General features: G+C 32.4%; 1 protein-coding gene across 2 annotated transcripts in view; it reads right to left on the reverse strand.

Annotated features, from left to right (window-relative positions):
- The window catches only part of BNIP3 (BCL2 interacting protein 3), a 52,976-nt gene that overhangs the window by 5,689 nt on the left and 25,910 nt on the right, over positions 1–21,377 (reverse strand). For both annotated transcript variants that reach the window (XM_065362494.1, XM_065362493.1), the window contains 3 exons: positions 17,573–17,747; positions 2,199–2,283; positions 1,499–1,578 (listed from right to left, as the gene is read on the reverse strand). In XM_065362494.1, the coding sequence (XP_065218566.1) occupies positions 1,499–1,578; positions 2,199–2,283; positions 17,573–17,747 (340 nt within the window). The remainder of the gene's footprint in view (positions 1–1,498; positions 1,579–2,198; positions 2,284–17,572; positions 17,748–21,377) is intronic.

Consider the following 21,377-nt stretch of genomic DNA (forward strand, 5'->3'; position numbering starts at 1 on the left):
GGCAATTTTTCCAAAATTGGAAATCCAAAAAATCCGCTTTCAGCATTTCAACAAGTTTCTCATTTTTTCAAGAAAAAAAAAATCCCCTCCGAAAATTTAGGAATTTTATTTTTTGATTTTTGCCCAATTTTTAAAAATTCAAATTTGGCTCATTTTTTTTTTAAATAACAGAATTTTGTTAAATTTGAGCAGAAAGCTGAAACCTGATTTCTAACATTTTTTTTAGGACCTCTCAAATCGAGTAATAGCTCTGTCAAGTCATTCTTGATTCTAGAACCTTTAGTGGATTTTTACATTTTTCAATTTTGGGGGGAAAAAGCTTTAAAAACATAAATTTATTGAAACCATTAAGGCAGATTCTGAAAATTTATGCCGAATTTGATCTAAGAAATTATACAAAGAAGGGTCAATCCGAGTCTCTGGATATTCAATGACAATTTAGACCTTTCTATCGACATTTTTTCGAAAATGGAAAATCTAAAAATCTGTTGGAGGCTCTAAAACATTTCAAAACCACCACAAATGGAGTTTGGAAGTTGAAAATAGATTATTAAATTAATAAATTCCCATAATTTCAGATTTTTATGCCGATGTGTTCGTAAATGAATTTTTCATTTTTTTTTTCAATAATAAGTGCGTATACCTAATCGCTGACAAAAATTTTGGATTCGAGTCTGCAGAAACAAATTTTGAAAATTAGTGTATAAATCGATCACAAGGATCACAACGATGTTCAATCCGAGTTCACAGGTTCTGAATTCAATTTTGACTTTTTTATGACAATTTTCCGGAACAGGAAAATACAAAAATCTACTGCAGGCTTCAGAATGGTTCAAGACCACCACAAATCTATTCGAGAGGATGAGAATAGAGTATAAACCAAATTTCAGCTCTCTACCTCAATTTGGTCGCATTTTTCGAGTTCTTCGTAAAAATGGTCCGAATTAAAAATTTTCAAAAAATTCAACAAAAATTGAAAAAAATGGAATTCAGCACGTGAAATTCGACCGGGAGATGTATTTTTGGATGCTTTCTCAATTTTTCACGTTCTGTTCCTAAAATTTCCCTTACTCGTTGGGCAACTTTCCTCATAAGTTGAGTATCATGTTCGAATGGCTCCAGGAGGACAGTTGAATTGAAACATAACTTCATTCATTTGTGGCTCAATCGAAAATTATATACAGTCTGGTCTGTAACTCCTTCAATTTTGAAAATGAGCTATTTTGTTACCGAACTTTTTTTGTTTTTCTTCAAAAGTCTCGTCAAAATTCTCGAAAACGTTCACCTTTGAAAATTTTCAAGCCATGGTCCATTCAACTTAGTTATTCGGCAAATTACATAAAAACTTGATACTGACATAAATAAAGAAAAACCATCCTTTTAAGGGTCAGGTCGATTATCATTTATCACTTCTAAGCCAGACCATTTACATTATATGTAAATAAGAACATAAATTTGTATTCGAAATCATAATTTTTAGAATATATTCTCGACTTACTTAGGTGGCAACGAATCAGGCCTACTGCTCCAATCCCATATCCAATCCGTACTTTTATCTACTTTAATAAAATCTCCCTCCTGCAAACCAACAAAACAATAAAATTATACAATAATCCGATCATCGTATAAATCTACAATCTATACATAAGCTCACAAAGCCACCCAATTTTAGCCTCATATCATTGTGCTATTCTATTGCATACCTGTCAGGCAGCCATGTGCTCGATGCACGAGACTGCCAGCAGCGCCATTAAAAAGCTATAAGTACACCGAATTGCTCTCTACACACAATTACACAGGTACGTATATAAGGTAGTGTATGTACATGTACACTCGAAGTCGAATTGAACCAGGTAACTTACCTGCAGCCCTATAGGTGAACGTGTACATATAAGAAAAATTCTACTCTCGTACGTACCGTTCTTAACCTTGACAATTACCGTAACGAAACCGAAGAGGAAAAGTCAACATCCTGTAGATTTCGCACGTTAATTTAAAATTTTGCTATTTTCTTTGTTCTCTTTCTCTCCCCTCGTCGTCAAAACACACGTTCGCGTCATACTTTCTGCTGCGTCGCGATGCGATATGTTTATATTATTCGTACATACTACGTGTTCGAATAATATGATTTATATGTACCAAATACGAGGTGGAGTTAAAGCTAAGATACCTGAGAGACTAAGTAAGACGATAATTACCTTGGAATAATAATTAATATAAACATCTTTCAAATCTTCTTCCGTGCAAGGTTCCGTGTTTGGACTATTCGGCGGAGATTTCGGGCTGCAAAAAAACAAAACAAAAGTTGTTACAATTACAAATTATCAAATTAGTCGACAGGCATTTTTTCCGCTAGTGAACACCTTCTTTGAAACATTATGTTTTCAAAAGATTTACATAAGTGACATGACACTGAACCTGGCTAATTTAAGGCGCCAAGGTATGTATGTAGGTACATAAATACGTAAATATTTACCAACCTATCGATGAAATTAGGTAAATAGGTATACCTACCATTCATTTACGTATCGATAGTCAAGTTATGTTCTATTCCAGTCTATAAAATGAGCTAAAAATATATCTCGGCTAATAGGCTATCTCAGGCAAAGCCAAAGGGTGGGGGGAGAATGTACTAAATTACACGTAACTTTTATTGTATTCCTAATATTGCCCATGAAGCTCTTCTCACCAACCGAATATTACGTAAAAGTATACAGTAAGAGTGTCTAAGTAATCGCAATTTGATGGTTGAAAAAGTAAACGTGATTTATGACCACTGGTTAGACTTACTGTGTGTAACAATGAAACCTACATATACGCGATAAATATTCAAATTTTATTACAAAAATACTCATACATTCATCCATCAACGATATAACCCTACTGTTTGTACAATATACACCTATACGTATACTACTACTCAATCGTCGTCATAATAATGCCACGAGCTCGTTTTACTGCAGGTAATTTTAAATTATTACTCGAGGGTCTAATTAGCATAGGTACGCTTAAAAGTGTATTTTTTGCGAATGTATGCTACAGCGAAAGACGAGACGCGACGACGACGTGAGCAGCATAAGTAAACACGGAAATGAGTTTATGATTGAGAGTCCTCTGCCCCTCTGTTCTTCCTCGGGTAGTCTTTTACGAATTTAAATATCGATTACGTTTCTAAAAATAATTATTCAACGATGAAAATAACATGGATAGATATAAATAGAAACGAAACCTATGCATGTAAAAAATCCACAAAATCAACAAATTTACATTAAAATTTCACCCTCCCCCTCCTCTCACTTTAAAAATAAAATAAAATGTTTTTCATATAAAAAGCTCATGGATGCATTTACTTACTCCTTAAAAAATGAGGCAAATGTCACAAAAAAATCACCAAAAAAAAAACTGATGAAAAGACTAACAAACATTCAGCAAAACGTGTAAAAAATTTTTTTTCAATTCTAAAATAATGGAAAAAATTATTAACGATTCAATTCTATAGGATACGTATTTCGAAACAAATGAATATAATTTTGAAGAAATTGCCTGAACTAAAGGCCATGATCAAATATTATCAAAATGGAATAAAATCTTCAATGTTAGATACATGAGATCAACGAAAACTGTAAAACAGTCATGAAACGTACCTAAAATTGCCTACTTTTATAAAAATCGAGAAAATATCACAAAAAAACAAAAGGGACTAAAACTTGATACGAGTATAACATGACAAAATTTGACAAAAACGTGCAAAAAATGCCTGCATCAGAACGCAGCCCAGCAGAACCATCAAAAATTACTTGAGACGTCCCGTCGTAAAATTTGCACAAAAAACACCACAAAATCGTCAAAAATTCATGACAAAAAAAAGCAAAACCTGACTAAAGTGCTTCAAACATAATTAAAAGTGGTCAAAATTGAGTAGATAAAAACACTTGGAAAGAGCAACAAACAAACGTTGATTTATCATTGAAAAAATCGGACAAAATTTGGAAAAAAAAATGTCAAAAGTTACGAAAGACTAATAAAAAAAACTCATCAAAATTATATAGAAAATTTTTTTATAAAATTATCCATGAAAATTACGAAAAGTTGATGAAATTCAAGCAGAAGTGAACAAAATTCAGAAAAAATTGAAGTTGATAAAAGTAGGTACTCAAACAGAATGTCACAAAAAATTTTTAAATTGATGTAAAAATCACTAAAAATTACCAAAAAATAGTTTTAAACATTTTAAAGAATTAGTTAAAAACAAACAAAACTTGAAGAGAGAAAAAATTTGAGAGAATTACGAAAAATTGATCAAATCCCATCAAAATTAGAATTACGTAAATTTTCACAAAAATCAATTGGAAAATCACAAATCAAAAAAAATTATAAAATTGATTAAAAAATTACTGAAAATCACTGTAAAAAAACTTATATCATTGTTAATAATATTAAAATTATGTAAAATTGTCATAAAAATAGCAAACCTAAAAAATTTGAGCAAAAACCTCATAAAAAAGCCTAAAAGCCTAAGATATCGAAAAGTTTGTTGAAAATTACGAAAAAGTGATCAAACATCACAAAAACAATGTGAAAAACTCGGAAAAAATATCACAATAAAGCATTTTGAAAATTGTGTAAAAATCATGAAAAATTGAAGAAACAGAACATTTTGAACAAAATTTTGCCAAAATGGTTAAAATTTGATAAATTTACACAAAAAATACTTAGAGCTAATGAAATATTGTAAAATTAGAACAAAATCGCATAAAATGCCTAAAAACATCAAAAAAACAAATTTAGACAAAAATCAAAATAAAAAATAAAAAAATTTAAAAATGACTGAAAATCATTACAAACTGCTTAAAACATTGATAAAATGAAAATTGGAGCAAAAAATCATAAAAGTACCTTAGTTAGATATTGAAAAAAAGGTGAAAATTACAAATCACTGATTAAATATTATCAAAATGGAATGAAATTTTGAAGAAAAAAAGTCAAATCAAATATCAAAAAAGTACTCAAAACATTTCAAAAACTAGTTAAATGGGCATAAAAACATCGAAATAGACTTAAGCGTTGGTGAAAGATCCAAAAAATAAATGTGAACAAAACCTCAAAAAAATTCAACAATATTAAAATGAAAATAAAAGTTGATTCTCGTCGGAATAGAAAAGAAGTTTTGAAAAAATCAACGAAAAATACTTATCTATCACAAAAAATTCTAAAATTACAGAAAAACAATAATGAAAATAATCAGAAATAGAGAACATTTTAGTACGAACAAAATTCAGCAAAAATTGCTAAAAACATCAAAAATTGGCTGAAATTGACATAAAAACGTTTAAAAAACTGAAAGTTGATAAAATGTAGCAAAATTTGAGCAAAATAATTATATTGAAAAAGCAGGTTGCTGAAAATTACGAAAAATTGATCAAACAATATTTCAAGTACATCAAAATGCGACAAAATTTTGAAAAAATTGACTCAAATATCGTAAAATATTGTGAAATTGACATAAAAATCACTGAAAATTACCAACCTCAGAAATAGAGTCAAGTATGGCGAGGGGGGAGGTCAGGAAAGTGACCTTTCTCATGGTACATATTTTGGGACACATACCTACTCCTCATCAAGTTCAACACAGTTTTTTTCAAATCTGTAACTTGTTCAAGACATTTTTCAAAATTATAATTTATGCCTACTTAAAAAATCACCAAAAGTAGAAAAAAATCAAATTTTCAATATTAGCTTTTCAGTGTGATATCTTCCAATAGATCATGATCCCCATAATGTTTATAGTTCATCCTCATAAGAAATATAAGAGGAGGAGGAGGGAGTTGAAATACATTTATAAGAAGATACCTATTCCTTACAATTTTGCATTAAGATATCACGAAGTAAAAATTTCATCACATTAAAGATCTCAAAATTTTTTAAAATTTTCATTTATGGTTTGTTTTTTATTCAATTTTTTTATTTAAAAAGCGAGGAACGAACGACACATGCCATTTTCTATCAACAGAATCTAAAATAAGAGATCAATCCAACGAATTTTCCGCATTTAAAATTTTCCACTAGAATTAAAGAACCTCCTCCTGGCGCAGTCCACACCTGACTATGTAGGGAACCGCACACATCTTAATTAGATTCTCGTTAGCGTGAACCACTTCAGGAAGGAGAAGCGGAGATGGAGATGACATAAAAGTATTTGTAGATAAAAATTTATGAATTGTAGCCAAAATTAAATTTCGCACAATCGTCCCTCTTACCCCTCTTCCAACTGGTCGCTTTCGAAGTGCTCGTAACTTACACATGTACGTATTAATGTTCACACATATAAATAACGTAAATAATGACCAGGTCATTGTTACCAAATCACGTGATCATGCGGTAATAATTTTCAACCAAATCAACCCCCATTTTATATGTAATTCGAGCCAGTTCGTTGGCCTTTTACGTTTACTGGTTATGTTTGGTACATTTAGCATTACGATTACGATCCATAATAATACATAATATACAGTAAGACAATAAAGCTCTGTCGTTTATAAAATAGCAAAGCGCAAAAATACGAGTACACGTCGAAGCGACGGATAAATAAAATTTTTCGCACTGTAGAAAAATACCGTTCGACATGAGTCATGAGTCATACTTCACGTTCGCAAGTTCGACGTGAAAACCAAAAAAAGACGATCGTTGAAAAAAAAAATAACAAAACAAAGAGACGCGAATTACGACTTATTTGCAATACATATATGCATTGTGTTCAATTGCACTAAACACACAATCTCATTGCGTAATCTTGAAACGTTTCGTATTACGATGGACTAGTAGTACGACTATAAGAACGTGTTTTTTTTCTTCTTAGATATACGTATTTAAAAAATACATATCTAAAATACCTTTTATCGTTCGTGTGTACTTTTCGTATCTCGAAAAAAAAATTATATCAAACGACGCGACCATTCAAAATTCAAGGTCGTTTGAGCGAAATGGTTCGATTCGAGGGGGGTTTGGGGAAGGAGTCGAGGAATTTGAAAATCAATCGGGAAACTTCTGATTCCGGTACATGAATTTTTCGGGCTTTGACATTCTCAGTCAATACTAAGGCAACTTTTGAGAGGATTACGCAATCGAATGCGATAAAATGCGAAATTTTCCCCTCTTGTGAATTTTCTTTATCTCGTGATTTTTTTTTAGTCGCACGAAAGTGAAAAAAAAAATGTAGAAAATTCGTCGATAATTGGAACGGTTCCCGTACAGTACACGTTGTGTATAAAGAATTTTTCAAACAGTTTTATTAAACGAACTTTATCTTTGTGCGTGGTTACAGCGTTAAAGTTTGAGCAGACCGCAGACAAGTGGTATCATTATAATATCTAATACGATTTACATCAGCCAACGTGTGATGTGTAATCATTATCTTGTAAATTACCGCGATTACCCAGTGTTTAAAATATGGTTATTATACAGGATACGCGTCGAATTACTAAATTAACGAACCGCCAAGTTCGCTATACTATGAAACTTTACATTAGATAATTTTCGCATCGCGAATACATTGTATTTAGCGTTTTTGAATCACATCGGCGCGGCGGCCTGGCCTGGGCTGGGCCGGACCAGACCGTTCGACTCGGCTCGTTTATTCAATTCTAGTTAATTACGCTCTTTTGATAGTCTCTTGTAATGGCAAAAGCGTATAGAGAAAAGATAAGAAAATTTGTACGCTTTGTCGACGCAGCAGCATCAAAAGACGACCTTTTGAAGGCTGTTTGGCAGCTTTCTTAATGGGGGTAATTTATCAACGTTTTGATTTTGAAGTAATGACTTTATAGGAAGTGTAGAATAGGTTCAGATATTGAAAGATCTGTGATCTGTATAAATTCGAGATTTTTATACGCGTAGAATCTCAAAGACGAGAGCAAGAACTCGCCCTCAAAAAATTGGGATAGGTATTTGAATTCCAACAATTTTCGAGCTACGTATTTCATTGCAGAGAATACAAAAAAAATCAAAATCACTAATCACTCAACCTTTCATGCTTCAGTCTCAGTTTAAGATTTGCAAAAATTCGTTTAAAAACTTATTTCTTTTCATAGGAGAATCTCCCCTTCCCCGAGATCTACTCAGCTGAAATGAACAAGTGGTACAAATTATAATATGCATTACCAGGGTGTCTACCAAAATTTAATTCTCAAAAATAGCGACTTTTCGCGACTTTTAGCGACTTTTTTTTGCGACTTTTAGCGACTTTTTTCAGTTAAAAGTACCCCCCCCCCCCAAAAAAAATTTCCAACGTAAAAATGTTTTTTTTCAACAGTTCCCACACCCAATTTTTCAACAAAAAAATGGGATTTTTCAATAGTTCCCATGTACCATGAAAAAAAATTTATGAAGAACCTTTTTTAGTTTCCATGTGACATAAATAGTCATCCAAATTTTCGAGTTTTTCTTTTTCCTTTTCCATCTACTTAACTTTCTTCAGTTCTAAAATTTCAATTTCTTCGATTGTTCTTTTTCTAGTCATTTCAACCACTAATTTTTCTTTTTGTTTAAGCGAGAAGATCATTCTTTCACTTCAAAACTTTGAAAGTTGAATGATATTTTTTCAGAAATTTCGACGTGTAAAAAGAAAAGAAAACAAGCCCGAGCGAAGCGAGGGCAAAAGCTTTTGAAAATTTGACTTTTGAAAAGTAAAAAAACACGTTTTTCTTCCATCACGGGCCCTTTCTTTATTGTCGGACCCTCCAGAATGAGCGAGTCCTAGGTAACTCTCGACGGTCCTGCTCCTCCAGCAATCTAACAATAATTTCCAAAATATTACAATAGGTACATATTTCTAAAAATACACCTACATGGCCCGTACGAACCGAGCCAACTGAGGGCAAAAGCACTGGTAACACGAAAATTCACAATTCTCCAGAAGTGAAAAAATATCATTTTTAATGTGAGAAGTCAATTTTTCTATCATCAAGACTCAACGTTTGGCTAAAGAAAACGAAATAATATGCCCGAGCGAAGCGAGGGCGAAAGCTTTTGAAATTTTGAATTTTTATGATTATTTAAAATGCTAATTTGGCAGTAGCATTAACATTGAATAATAATACGAAAAGTTTTTAAAATTTGAAGTTTGGACAATTTATAGCGACTTTTTGGTATTTTTAGCGAAAATCGCGACCTTTTAGCGACTTTAGCGCCCTATTTTCAAAATCGCGACTTTTCGCGACTTTTAACGCTATAGCGACCTGGTAGACACCCTGATTACCGTCCAATCAATTTCTAACAATTATTCAAATTTCTAAGCATTTTTAAACGAAAATAGATATTAAAAACTGAAAAAAATTGAGCACATAAGACGATGAGAAACATTATTATAGAAAAGACTGGAAAAAAAGGATCGTTTAACATAACGCAATAACATTTGGATGAAAATGTGTCGATAGAACTCTACGCAATTTTTATATCAAGTTTTCAAACTATGAGTTTCATAGAAAAAATGAATCATCTGAAAAAATGATGAAATTGTGGCGTAACCGATGACGAAATACTTGACGTATTTTTCTTTGAAAATGAATAGACCTAAAAACATTTCTAAAAACTCAAAAACAACTTCAGTAACTTGAAATGTTCCAAAAAAAAGGAGAGGAACAAAAAAAAAAATTAAAACCATAATTTTATCAAACAAAAATTATATGATCCCAATGTTGGTAATTTTATGAAAATTTCAAGCAACTGAAACACCTATTTTTTCCAAGCTAATGGGGAAAACTCAGAAAATCGAATATAAAAAAATAAAGTACCTACATGTAGGCAGTAAGTAGGTACCGACTTTTGAAAAAAAAAGTTTAATGAAGAATGAAGATTTCTTCTAACAAAATATTTGTAAAGAAATGATTTTTCCAAATCATCTTGCAAATAAACACCCTAAAAAAAATTAAAAATTAAAAAAAAATTGAATAAAATTTATAACAAGAAAAAAATGACAATTCCATCAGAAAAAAAATATGACAATAAGCGTTATAAAAGATTGAAAAGGATTTTTTTTTTATATTAATGAAAAAAATTGATAAAGCAAGAAATCTACACACCTTTTTCAACTGAAAAAATATCGAAATTCAGTTTGAAAAATGATATTTTGTAGAAGGGCGAACATTCTAAACAACATAAACAAAACAAAACAAATTCTAGCTGCACAGGGTGTCCAAGAATATTGGACATGATAAAATGAAAAATCTAACCAAAAAAGAGAGGAAAACCTCACAACTCACAAGGGAATCTCTTAAGGTGTCACCTTCCGATTTGAACGGGACCGTGATTTCTGAAAAGAGCATGGTCTAAACCCCCCCCCCAAAAAAAAAAATTCCCCCAACTTCATTTTTCGTTTTTTGGCAAACGTTTGAAAATTCGAAATTGACTGTTTTTAGTGATTTTTGCTTGTTTTAAAAAAAGTGCGTACTTGATCAGTAAAATAAATCCTTAAACTGATATTAATAACACAAATCCAAATTTCACAATTCCCAGCCATTCTGGAGCCTTTAGCTAGATTTGTCAATTTCTCCAGAATTTTGAATATGTGTTGCACTCGACCTGTTTAACGAGTTTATCCACATTTGAGCCGATTTTGAGAGTGACACTTCAAGAGTGGTTTTTGACCAGCTTTTTTCGTAATAAAAATATCCAAAAAATCAAACGTTTCTCGTCTGCGAGGAAATTTTTGAAATCAAGATCAAAAAGAAGAAGAAAAACAAAAAGAATTCAAAAAATGTATTTTTTTTTTTTAAACAGTGAATTTACAATTCATGTTTACCCAAAAACAATTGAAAAATTGCATGTTTATCACAGATAATGACAAGTTTTTAAAAAACTTAAAAATAATGTCAATTTTAGAATATTTTTTGGGCAGAATGTTTTGCCCCCGCCCCATCCTATTGACGGGGGGAGGGGGTAAATGACACTTGATATTTGGTAAGAATTTTGAAAACCCAAACCTTTTTGTAATCATTCAAAAAAACAAAAAAAACACAACAGGTAGTTTTGAAAAATTCCAAACAATTACAGTACCTACTACCTACCTACAAAAAAAGTAATAAAATTCTATCATTGATGAAAATTATAAAACCCATATTTCGCTAAAAACGTTAATAAATTAGGGTATTTTCATGTAAAAGCTTAAGAAAAAATAAAATCTAATTTGTTCATTTTAGTTTTTCCCACATTTTTTTAATAAGCTACCCAAAAATGAATTCATGAGCCAAGACAAGAGTAAAAACTTTTCATTCAAGTAAAAAATTGTTTCATTTCATCATCCAACCTTTTCCTTTTTTTTTTTTTTTTTTTTTGAAATTTTAGACACATCAAAATATTTTATCAAGTAGACATCTCATGCAGAAAGCATAGGTAATTTGTACGTAGCATTCCCTCCCTAAACAACAATAATTTTAAATCTTAATGTCCCAATCATTTTTCATGAGAGAGATCAAAAAATTCGAAGATTTTTTTTGATAGGTTAATATTTTTTTTTTTGGAAATAGAAAATTTAAACAAACTTATAATCCCTCCTCCAATCGTTTTTCATTCAAACAGACTACGTATTTGTTGCTATAGTTATATGAATGATCCTCAAGGGCTAAAGGAAGAGATATTTTAAATTTAAAAATTGATTTCTTTTTCAAAATCCAAAATAAGCGTAGGTATCTAATTTCAATTCGAGAAAATAGGAAACAAGTTATTCATTGCATCTAACCATGAAAGAGAGAAGAATTTCTTCTTTACCTTGTATATAATTTTACTGAGAGTTTCGAATGAAAAAATACACGATTTTCTTTTAGCTTATTTTCTGAATTCAAAATTTTGTAGCTGGGCATTTACGAAGCCTCGCTCTCCTTCTAAAAATTTGTATAAATGAGCTATTTGAAAACTGGTTATTTTTACTAATCACTGATCGAGTAGTTTTGACATCTCTTAATTACTTCAGAAAATTTATGCATTACTTTCAGACCCTTTCGACTATAGCTTTTACTTCAAACTTTCATCGTCTCTTATATCGTATTTCGCAAATAACAGTGAAAATGAATCAAAATGCCAAGAGGGCAAAGTGTAATCAGGTTAATTACACAATCAACCTCAAGTTCCCCATTCTATCATACCAAAAGCCCATTTAGAATGTAAATACTTAAAGACTCTACAGTAGACTCGATATAAAGACATATCCTACACTTAAAATAGACCAAGCTCATCGAGTCGTCGCAACGCAACCTATGTAATTAAAAAAGAGAGGGAAAAAATGCAAATTTTCGTAATCGTAAGTGAGAGTCCACAATATTATACATTTTACCAATTACCCACACGTATTGACTGGTGTGGTGTCATTTAAACATCGTCGTGAAAAGACGCATTAATTAAAAGCACCATAAGACCAAGCAAGCTGCACTTTGATACGAAAAAAAAATCGATTCTTTGACATGTCAAGTCACATATTATCCTTTGTACCAGCTTCAGCTTTGGAACTAGTTCCAAAGTGGAAACCACCGCTATTCGTTACATTAAGGTATTTTGTGTAAAGAACTCGAAAAAATTTCTTCGGAAAAAATGTGTATAAGTCTGAAATTTTTCTCTTTTTTACGTCGTAGTCATGATAAACGCACGTGTTTGTAATCTGTTGATTAAAAATTCAGCTAAAAATGAACCGGTTCTCGAACTTATACGACTCGTTAGGAATGAAATTTTACGTGAATGAAATTACAACTAGTCGTACCTAGGTCCTACGTAGAATATTTTTTTGATAATTAAATTTTTTTGTTCGAATAGTCTATCGGCATTGATAGTTAATCGAAGAAGAAAAATTACTGGTGTGGCTAAAAATACCATACTTAAGACTGGAAAATATTATGCTACATCGATGTGTTTTCTTTCTTCAAGATATTTTTTTCGTACCAATTTAATATTAAAATACGAATGTTCGAATATTTTATCAGAGAGTTTTTATTTTTAATCACACATTTTTCAAATATACACGAATTTAAAAATATACTATCTCTTTACTCTTTCAGAAGGCCGAATTGCACTGCTTTGCTGTGCTTATCGATGACTCGGCCGAGACCGAATCAACACGTAAAACTAGTAAAAATAACGTTCTTTATCGTAACGCGAACTCGAATCGATAAGAGAAATTAGAATAGGACAGTTTTAATTAGAATCACAATTTGCATATAATTTTACGATTCAATTTCTCCTGCTTTTGTGAGCTAATTTTTTCCTTTATCTTCGTAGTACATACAATAATACGTATTCACAAAAATAAGTAGGAACTTGGAATCGCGTTTATTTGAGGCCGCATCAAAACACGAAAGGAGCGTTAACCGCGAAAAATACACGGTAAATATTTACCTCGTTTATTCCATCTTGCCTTGCTTCTCGATTGTAAACAATTTAAAAGGTAGCGTGTGGTATGGTGTAGGTAAACTCGTATATATTGTGCGTAAATAACGTCACGAGAGGACGTGATTTCGCGTTGAAGAGAAAATTTCTCCATTACTCACGTGGAAAAAAGCGTATAGAGGGGAAAGCTTTTATGGATATTTTGTAGTGTGTCGATATGGCAAAAGCACGTTGTATCTACGGGTAACATTCGATCGATATAGTCGAGTGTTTTTACGACCAAAAAAAAACAGCAAAAATTTCAGGTGTGTGTGTTTTTTTAATGAAGAGAATTTGTTAATAATGAAAATTTCGAGGGTGTAATTCGAGTATAAAAAGACAACCAAATGCGAGAGTTCGTGTGGGACTGTTTCAGCAGTTTAGGTTGCTTAGATTGAAAATACGAGAGATGAAAATGTGTAAAGGAAGTAGGGTAATGAGATATTTGTAACATGTGAGAGACGAAGATTTCATTTTATGGACTTTTCAAATGAAATTTTCAGTTTACACGGTATGATATTCGCAGAGCAAAAATGGTAAAAAACATTGAAGCAGATCTTTTTATCAGAAAAACACACGAACGCGAGAATATCATTGTAGAATTTCATCTATTTTCTACACGATGATATTTTTTCTTTCATTTCAAGCGTAAAATCCTGTATTAGACCGCATCCAATACAAACCAGGATATTTCAAAATTATTTTACGATTCATAAAATGGGGTAAAATATAGATTATCAGGTCAGTTCCACATTTTTCAGATTCCTTCTCTTCTTCTCCTAACATACAAAATAAACTTCTAATTACTAAAAAAAAAAAAAAGAATAACCCTATAAAACAATAAACAGGGTTGAGCAAACTCTTTTTCAAAATGAATCAAATCTTCTTCAGTCGATTCAACTCACTTTGAAAAGAGTTAAAAATAGACTACCTCAACTCTTTTTAAAAAAGAGTTGAACTCTGAATTGATAACTCTTTCTAAGGAATTCGATTCTTTTCAAATCTTTTTGAACTATTTTCTACAATTAAAAAAAAAATAATTTTTCAATTTGCATTGTAAATAATTATAAATCCTTAACCGAAGGACTTCTAGAAAAATTTCCAAATAAGAACGCAAGGCTTCTGCACGAAATTCGTCGAAATTCCTCCCCCCCCCCCGAACTAAAAGACTGCCTATTGGCGAAAAAATATAGAAATTACATAATATTATGACGTCCATGCTCAAATTCTAAAAATCCAATTCCTTAAAATATCAGTCATGATTTTGCTTTTGCTTCTTAAGATAGATGTTCCTACATTTTTGAAACAATTGTCTAAAAAAAATGAAAGAAAAAAAATTATGAATTCAGTAAAAGTTGTAAAATTTAAATAAAACTCAATTTCAAATTTCGCCAAAATTTTTTAAAAGCGAATTTACACAATTTTTATTGTTTTCAAAAATATTGGTCGACTCCCCCCACCCCTCTCTTCAGCCTATTCAAGTGCCTAATGACCAAAGTACGATTTATTTTCTAATTTAAGAATCAGAAAAATATATCTATCACGTAGACGAATTATAAAATTTTCGAGCACATAAGCACCCCCCCCCCCACATTGGGCTTCATGTCGAACAAAATTATTCGCCAATGTTTATTTTACATGAATTTTTAATACTTATTTAAGATCAGAAAAATCAACAGTACCAGTGATTTTTTTGAAAATATTTTTGCTTTAAAATAACCAGAACCCTCCCTCCTCCCGCAGCCATTCAGATCCAAATTGTATCATAATGGAACAAGTGCGCATATATTTTATGGAGTAAAAAAAAATCATTTAAAAAATTTTAAAGTTGGAAAAAAAAGTTTTTACAACGCCACCTAGCTATTTTTGGACGCTTTCAGGTGTAAAGACTACTGGAGAGTGAAGATAGGGCAGGAACATGACCCGGAGCAACTCGTACTTCTGGGTCTATCAAAACTGGATTTCAACTTGGAAAATACATTCAAATTAGAAAAAAATAATCATTACACAATTTTAAAAAGTTAACGGAATCAACAAATTCAAAAAGAGAAGCCTTAAAGCAAAGCACTTTTGATCAGAAAAGTTGAAAATATTTGCAAGCAGAGTCAGATAAATTATATTTTTTTGAAAAAAAAGGTGAACATTTTAATGATTTTTGATTCCTGATTTCAGACAATTTTCTTCCAAGTGTCTTTTAATTCCTTCCTCAAAACAGAAAAAAAGGGGTCAATGCCAATTTTTGACATCTTAGAGAAAACTGGAACAACTGCATCAAATTGACTTCCTACACGAAATCCTTACATTAAGTAGCCTATTTCTAAAAATAAATCTCGACCAAAATAATCCTCCCAGGTGGATATTTTGAAACCCAGTGAAACAAAAAATACACACTCGTAAACCATTATAGCCAAGATTTGTGATACGTTTACGCTATTTTAACAGAATCTAACCCCTTTTAAAACCGATGAAGAATAATAAACTTTCATTCGCACGAAAAGAACACCACACAAGTAGGTAAACGAATGAGCAATTACACATTTTATGACAATAATAACCAATTTTACGCGACAAAATTAAATTTACGCTTGGTTTGTTTAACGACAATTTTTCAAATTGAATCAACGTTGAAATAATTCCATTCCGTTATAAAAAAAGTTCTTTTCATCACTTCCTTCTTTCCATTCCAAAAATATCTCATCGAACACTCAACTCGAAAATTTCGGTTCATAAGTCAAAAACAGAAACAACAATAACCAAAATAAATAATGAAAGGTAAACGATCAACTTTTCCTATCACAATAAGAGACATCCCTGAAAAAACATTTTCAACGATTTCTCATCCCTTCGTACACGTATTTGCCTTCAAGGTGTTCGAATAAGCTTATGCCAGAGTTTTCATTTTTTTTGCCCTTTTTTTCCTCCACACGAATCGTTTAAAGCGAAAACGTCGTATTTGACTCGATGTTCCATTCGAGCACACCGATGAAAAAATAAATACTTATCCGTGCGAGAAAAAAAAAATATGAAAAAAACACAGTCGACCATTATGGTTCACTCAACCCAGGGATTAGCGTAAATGAAAGGGTAGTCTGGGTATCGAGATCGATTCTCTGTATTCAGCCACACGTGTCTGGGGGTATGCTTTCAATTTCATACATTTTTCCTGTGTGTGTGTAGTTGTTGTCGTTGCCCAGCAAAGGCGAATTTTCCGGGTAACGTCCTCGCGTTTAATGAACCTTGTTCATGCATAAGAGAAAAATACCCTGCAATCATTTCATCGCATCTTTCGTAATTTTTCCAACAGTTCGGTCGCGAGTGAAATCACTCTCCTTAAACCTGCTGATCTAGTAAGATTATATCTATACAAATTGTTTGCAAACAGATTAGTTTAATTCGCCATACTTATTGGAAAACCAGTCGCTACGATCGCGCGGGCAATAACCTACCGCACTAAAATACGCGTAGTGGAAGAAGACAAAGTGGCTGGCGTTGGGTTAACGAGTATTATGTACCATTTGGTCACGTGATAAGCACCGCATACGCATAATGGACAATTTTATGCATTTCGAGGATACATACAGAGGTGAAAGCAATGATCCAACGACTCAGCTTCTCGCGAGTCGGAGTAGCGTCAAAGGTACGAACTGTACATACGTGCTCAAAGTCGCGTTTCATACACTCGATCGTCGATCTTCTTCACGGGGGAAACTGGTTTACTGGTTTGTTGATCTAAATAGTCGGCGAGCCACGCATCGTGGCTGGAGAGAGAAAAATCTCAACCAACCAGTTTCCTTGTGTACAACGAGTCGAGTTTCGATTCCCAATGAGTTAAATAAATAGAATTCATTTAGTTTTATCTATTATTATTAGAAGTAACTCGTGTTCATATACCTACATACATCGGGTTAAAAATAACTCGAATCCCCATTGGAGACTTATTAAAACGCTACCTACGTTCGCCGAGAAGTGAATGCAAGGCATCCTACTACATATTTAAGAATTTAGCGAACGTAGGTATGGAAATATATACGGTGTTCTACTTGACGTAATATACTCGTATGTACGTACATACAAACGAATACCTATACTCCTACACCTAATCCACTAACCTAATCGACAAGCTATGCCTGCTATCAAGGCAAATAAGTACAATATCTTGATCACTTACCTTCCTTTGAGAGAAGCTACATTTGAAGATGCTCTAGAAATTCTTGCAGAGGACTGGTTACTGTCACGTTGGGCTTCTTTTAGTAATCTTAAATATTCTTCACCGGCTGAGACGAAAGGAGGTGTCACACGGCCTGGGCTATGCAGACAATGAGAGTGTAAATCGACCCACGATTCTGTAACACAAAAATACACGCGAAATTAAAATAATGCCGTAAAATGGGCAATGGATGTTGAAATATTAAGATCGAGTAAAAATACAAAAATTGAGGAGGGCGACTCAAAATTTCAAAGCGTGGGTCTTTGTTGAAAATTATTGTAATTTGGAATGAAATGAAAAATCGCAACTCTTCTTTATTTGATTTTCTAAAGATATTCACCATGTCCTGATCCGAGATGCAACAATAAGAGATTTTCAAAGTGATACAAATTATGTTGACGAGGCCCGGGGGGGGGGGGGGGTAAAGTATCTTCTGCGAGAGAAAGCATTGAATCCTTCGATGAATCATGGATAGGTATGTTTTTTTTTTCAAATCAGAGATGAATATCATTCAAAGGAAATCTATGGGACTTAACAAAGCTTAAAAAGTTATGGCTAAACGTCAGAAAGTTATTTTTGAAAGTTTGAAGATATTTTGAACTTTGAAACAATTCAATGATTTTTCAAATGGTAGCCAGGAATTTACAAAAGTATCAAATTACTATCAACTTGCCAGCTATTACCAAATTAATTCAATAATTTTTCAAATGGTAGCCAGGAATTCACAAAATTATCAAATTACTATTAACTTGCCAGCTATTACCAAATTACTGGTAATTTACCAAAAATTAACGGTAATTTACCACAAATTACCACCAATCAGTAATTTACCAAAAATTATTGCCTCTCGGTTACTTTCCAAAATTACCAGTAATTTAACAAAATTGCCAATAATTTACCAAAATTACCAATAATTTACCAAAATTACCAATAATTTACCAAAATTACCAATAATTTACCAAAATTACCAATAATTTACCAAAATTACCAATAATTTACCAAAATTACCAATAATTTACCAAAATTACCAATAATTTACCAAAATTACCAGTAATTTACCAAATTAACCAATAATTTACCAGAATTACCACCAATTAATAATTCACTTATCAAAAATAATTACCTATCAGTAATTTACCAAAAATTTTCAACACATTAACATTATTGAACAAACAATCGTCAGATCCTTCAAAAGAAACCACACAGCCAAACAAATGAAATAAGATTCATTTCAAACTCGCAAAAAAAATATTCAGACTAGTTTAATTTCACTATAAATTCAGTCAACACATTTGCTTTTGTTGGTTTCCATGTCAAGATCATCTTTACACACATGTCAGATGATTTGGCATAACTATCCCACTTCCTCGACTTCATACACAGACTAAATACCATATCACATCAGAAACACATTAGTACAAAACTCGTGTACGACCTTGAATATTCAATACACCCGTGATCCGAATTTGCGCACATTGGGAAGAAAATTCGCCAAAATACGAGCAACGTGATCGTGAACGTGCAACAGAAACACAGAGATATGGCGTTAATGTTCTAGCGAGCAATGCCCTTCCTGCATTTGTGAGCGAGTATACGAATATGTGCCCTGTATTTATATGTACATAGTGAAATACGAAATACATATTAGAGATACACAGACAGACTCATAATACGGTTCGCGGTCTTTGTTATCAACCGTACGAATCTGCGTACCACAAATTTGGTACTCCTTTCCTCTCTGGTTGATGTGTAGTATTACTTAATGTTGTTTATATGGGAGAACTCTCCTTCTTTCCATCTCCATAAGTACATAACATGCTGCTGTGCCGCCGTAAACATACGAGTAGGATACATTTTGTGTACCTCTATCTCTCTACCAACATACCACATCTATAATACATATGTGCTGTAGATATAGAGTATGGATAGTTTAGCTATACATAGATAAATATCGATGGTTATAGAAGTACTTAGTAAACAGTGCCATAAACTCTCACTACGAGTACCATTCATTCGAGTACACATACAGCTTCTATCTCTTACCTACTCTTCAATCAATACACACAACATAGTCATATTATTTAGACATAAAACCGAGTTCTTTAGTTTATTTAACAGAAAAATCTACCTTTAGAAGTTTTATAAATACGTTGCACTTGGCGTATTTATGGTGTTTTTCGCAAGTGCACTATCTCTCATTTCAATTCGAAAAATCGAAAGAGAACCTCGAAAAATCAAAATTTTTCACGTTATACCTACAGGTGCTCGAGTTCGTTTTTCGAATTTAATAAGTAAATTAAAATCAATAAAGGAATGAAAAGCGAATTCACAAAACTTCAGGATGGATTTTGTGTTTTCCAGACAGGGGAAACAGGTACCCCATACAACTTTTTTTGAAAAAGAATCCACTTCGATTTCTGATACCTATGCAGAAGTGTAAGTTATGCAACGCTGCGGGCTGCGGGCAACGATCTTGTAATCTTAATGAATCGTTGCTATGGTAACCGCCATCGCTTTTATGAATGTTGGTAGGTGATACAATATAAAGGTAGGAAGGAAAGTATAAGCATAGGTAGGTGCTTCGAAAAGAAAAAGGTAACTCAAAAAACGACTAACATCTCGGTGTAAATGCACTCAAGCATGTGTATTTTTTGTAGAATAGGTTGCGAGTGGATGAAAAATTGTCGTATTTTTTGAAGTGAACGTTTTTTGTTTTGTATAAAATATTGCCTGTATTCAGTCAATATGTTTAGAATCAACACAGAATCATTTTAAAGCTTTGAATTTTTCAATTTTGGAAATTTTAGGATTCAACGTCGCCTCCGTTTCTACTCCAAGTTCTCAAACTTTCAAATTCCATTGTGTTTAGATTTTTTTCCAACCACGAAAGAGTTGAAACTTGCAAGCGAAATAATTGCCGAATAACTAAAAAAAATATCCATCATGCTGAATTTGGCGAAAAAAATCAATTTAAAAAAAAACATAAATCTAAAACTTTGAATTTTTGATCATTTTCCAGGGTATGGTTAGGAGGGGAAGAGGTGTACTGGTATCATTATTCATTATCAATATCAGCTAGAAAAACTATAAGATGTTTCACACCTTTTAAAGATTTTAGATTACGATCATTTTTCGCCTGGTTACATTGAAGAAGCATGCTGATTAACCCTCTGTTTTTCATACCGCTTAGAGACGGAGAGGTGAGGCATCCGGAGGCGGGGAAACATATTTTATCATATTTTTTTCAAGTTCTTCCAATCGCTGAAATGATTTATCCTAAAAGTGCCTTTAAGGCTTAAAACCGTTCTATAAGCCACTATTTTATTGCAAAGGCCTCAAAAATCATATCCAATTCGAAAGAATAAATGTTCAAAGACCCTCCTCCCTCCTCTCGAACATTCGCCCGAATCCAATATCCCATTTCCCCATTTTTTTTGCGAACAGAAAAATTGAAAAATTGTCTGGGGTCTGGTTTCTGTAGTCTCTAGTAGTACTCAAACACCTCCAATCAATTTAGGAACTCAAAAATAGGGAATAATCCAAACTAAATACATTTATGAACGACAGACAAATTTTCATTTTCATTCAAAAAAAAAAAAAAATGCAGAAAAGTTTGGAAGTGAACCGGTATGAAACTGAATTTGGAAATGTGGGTCCTTATCGACCGAAATGGCCATAAAGATGACAAATCCAGGCTCATAAGAGGGAGGAAGCGAACTGAATTTCATTTAAGTTGTTTCATATGCACAATTTCTTCAAAATTAGA

Source organism: Planococcus citri, chromosome 4 (genome assembly GCF_950023065.1).
Source record: "Planococcus citri chromosome 4, ihPlaCitr1.1, whole genome shotgun sequence".
Lineage (NCBI taxonomy): Eukaryota > Metazoa > Arthropoda > Insecta > Hemiptera > Pseudococcidae > Planococcus > Planococcus citri.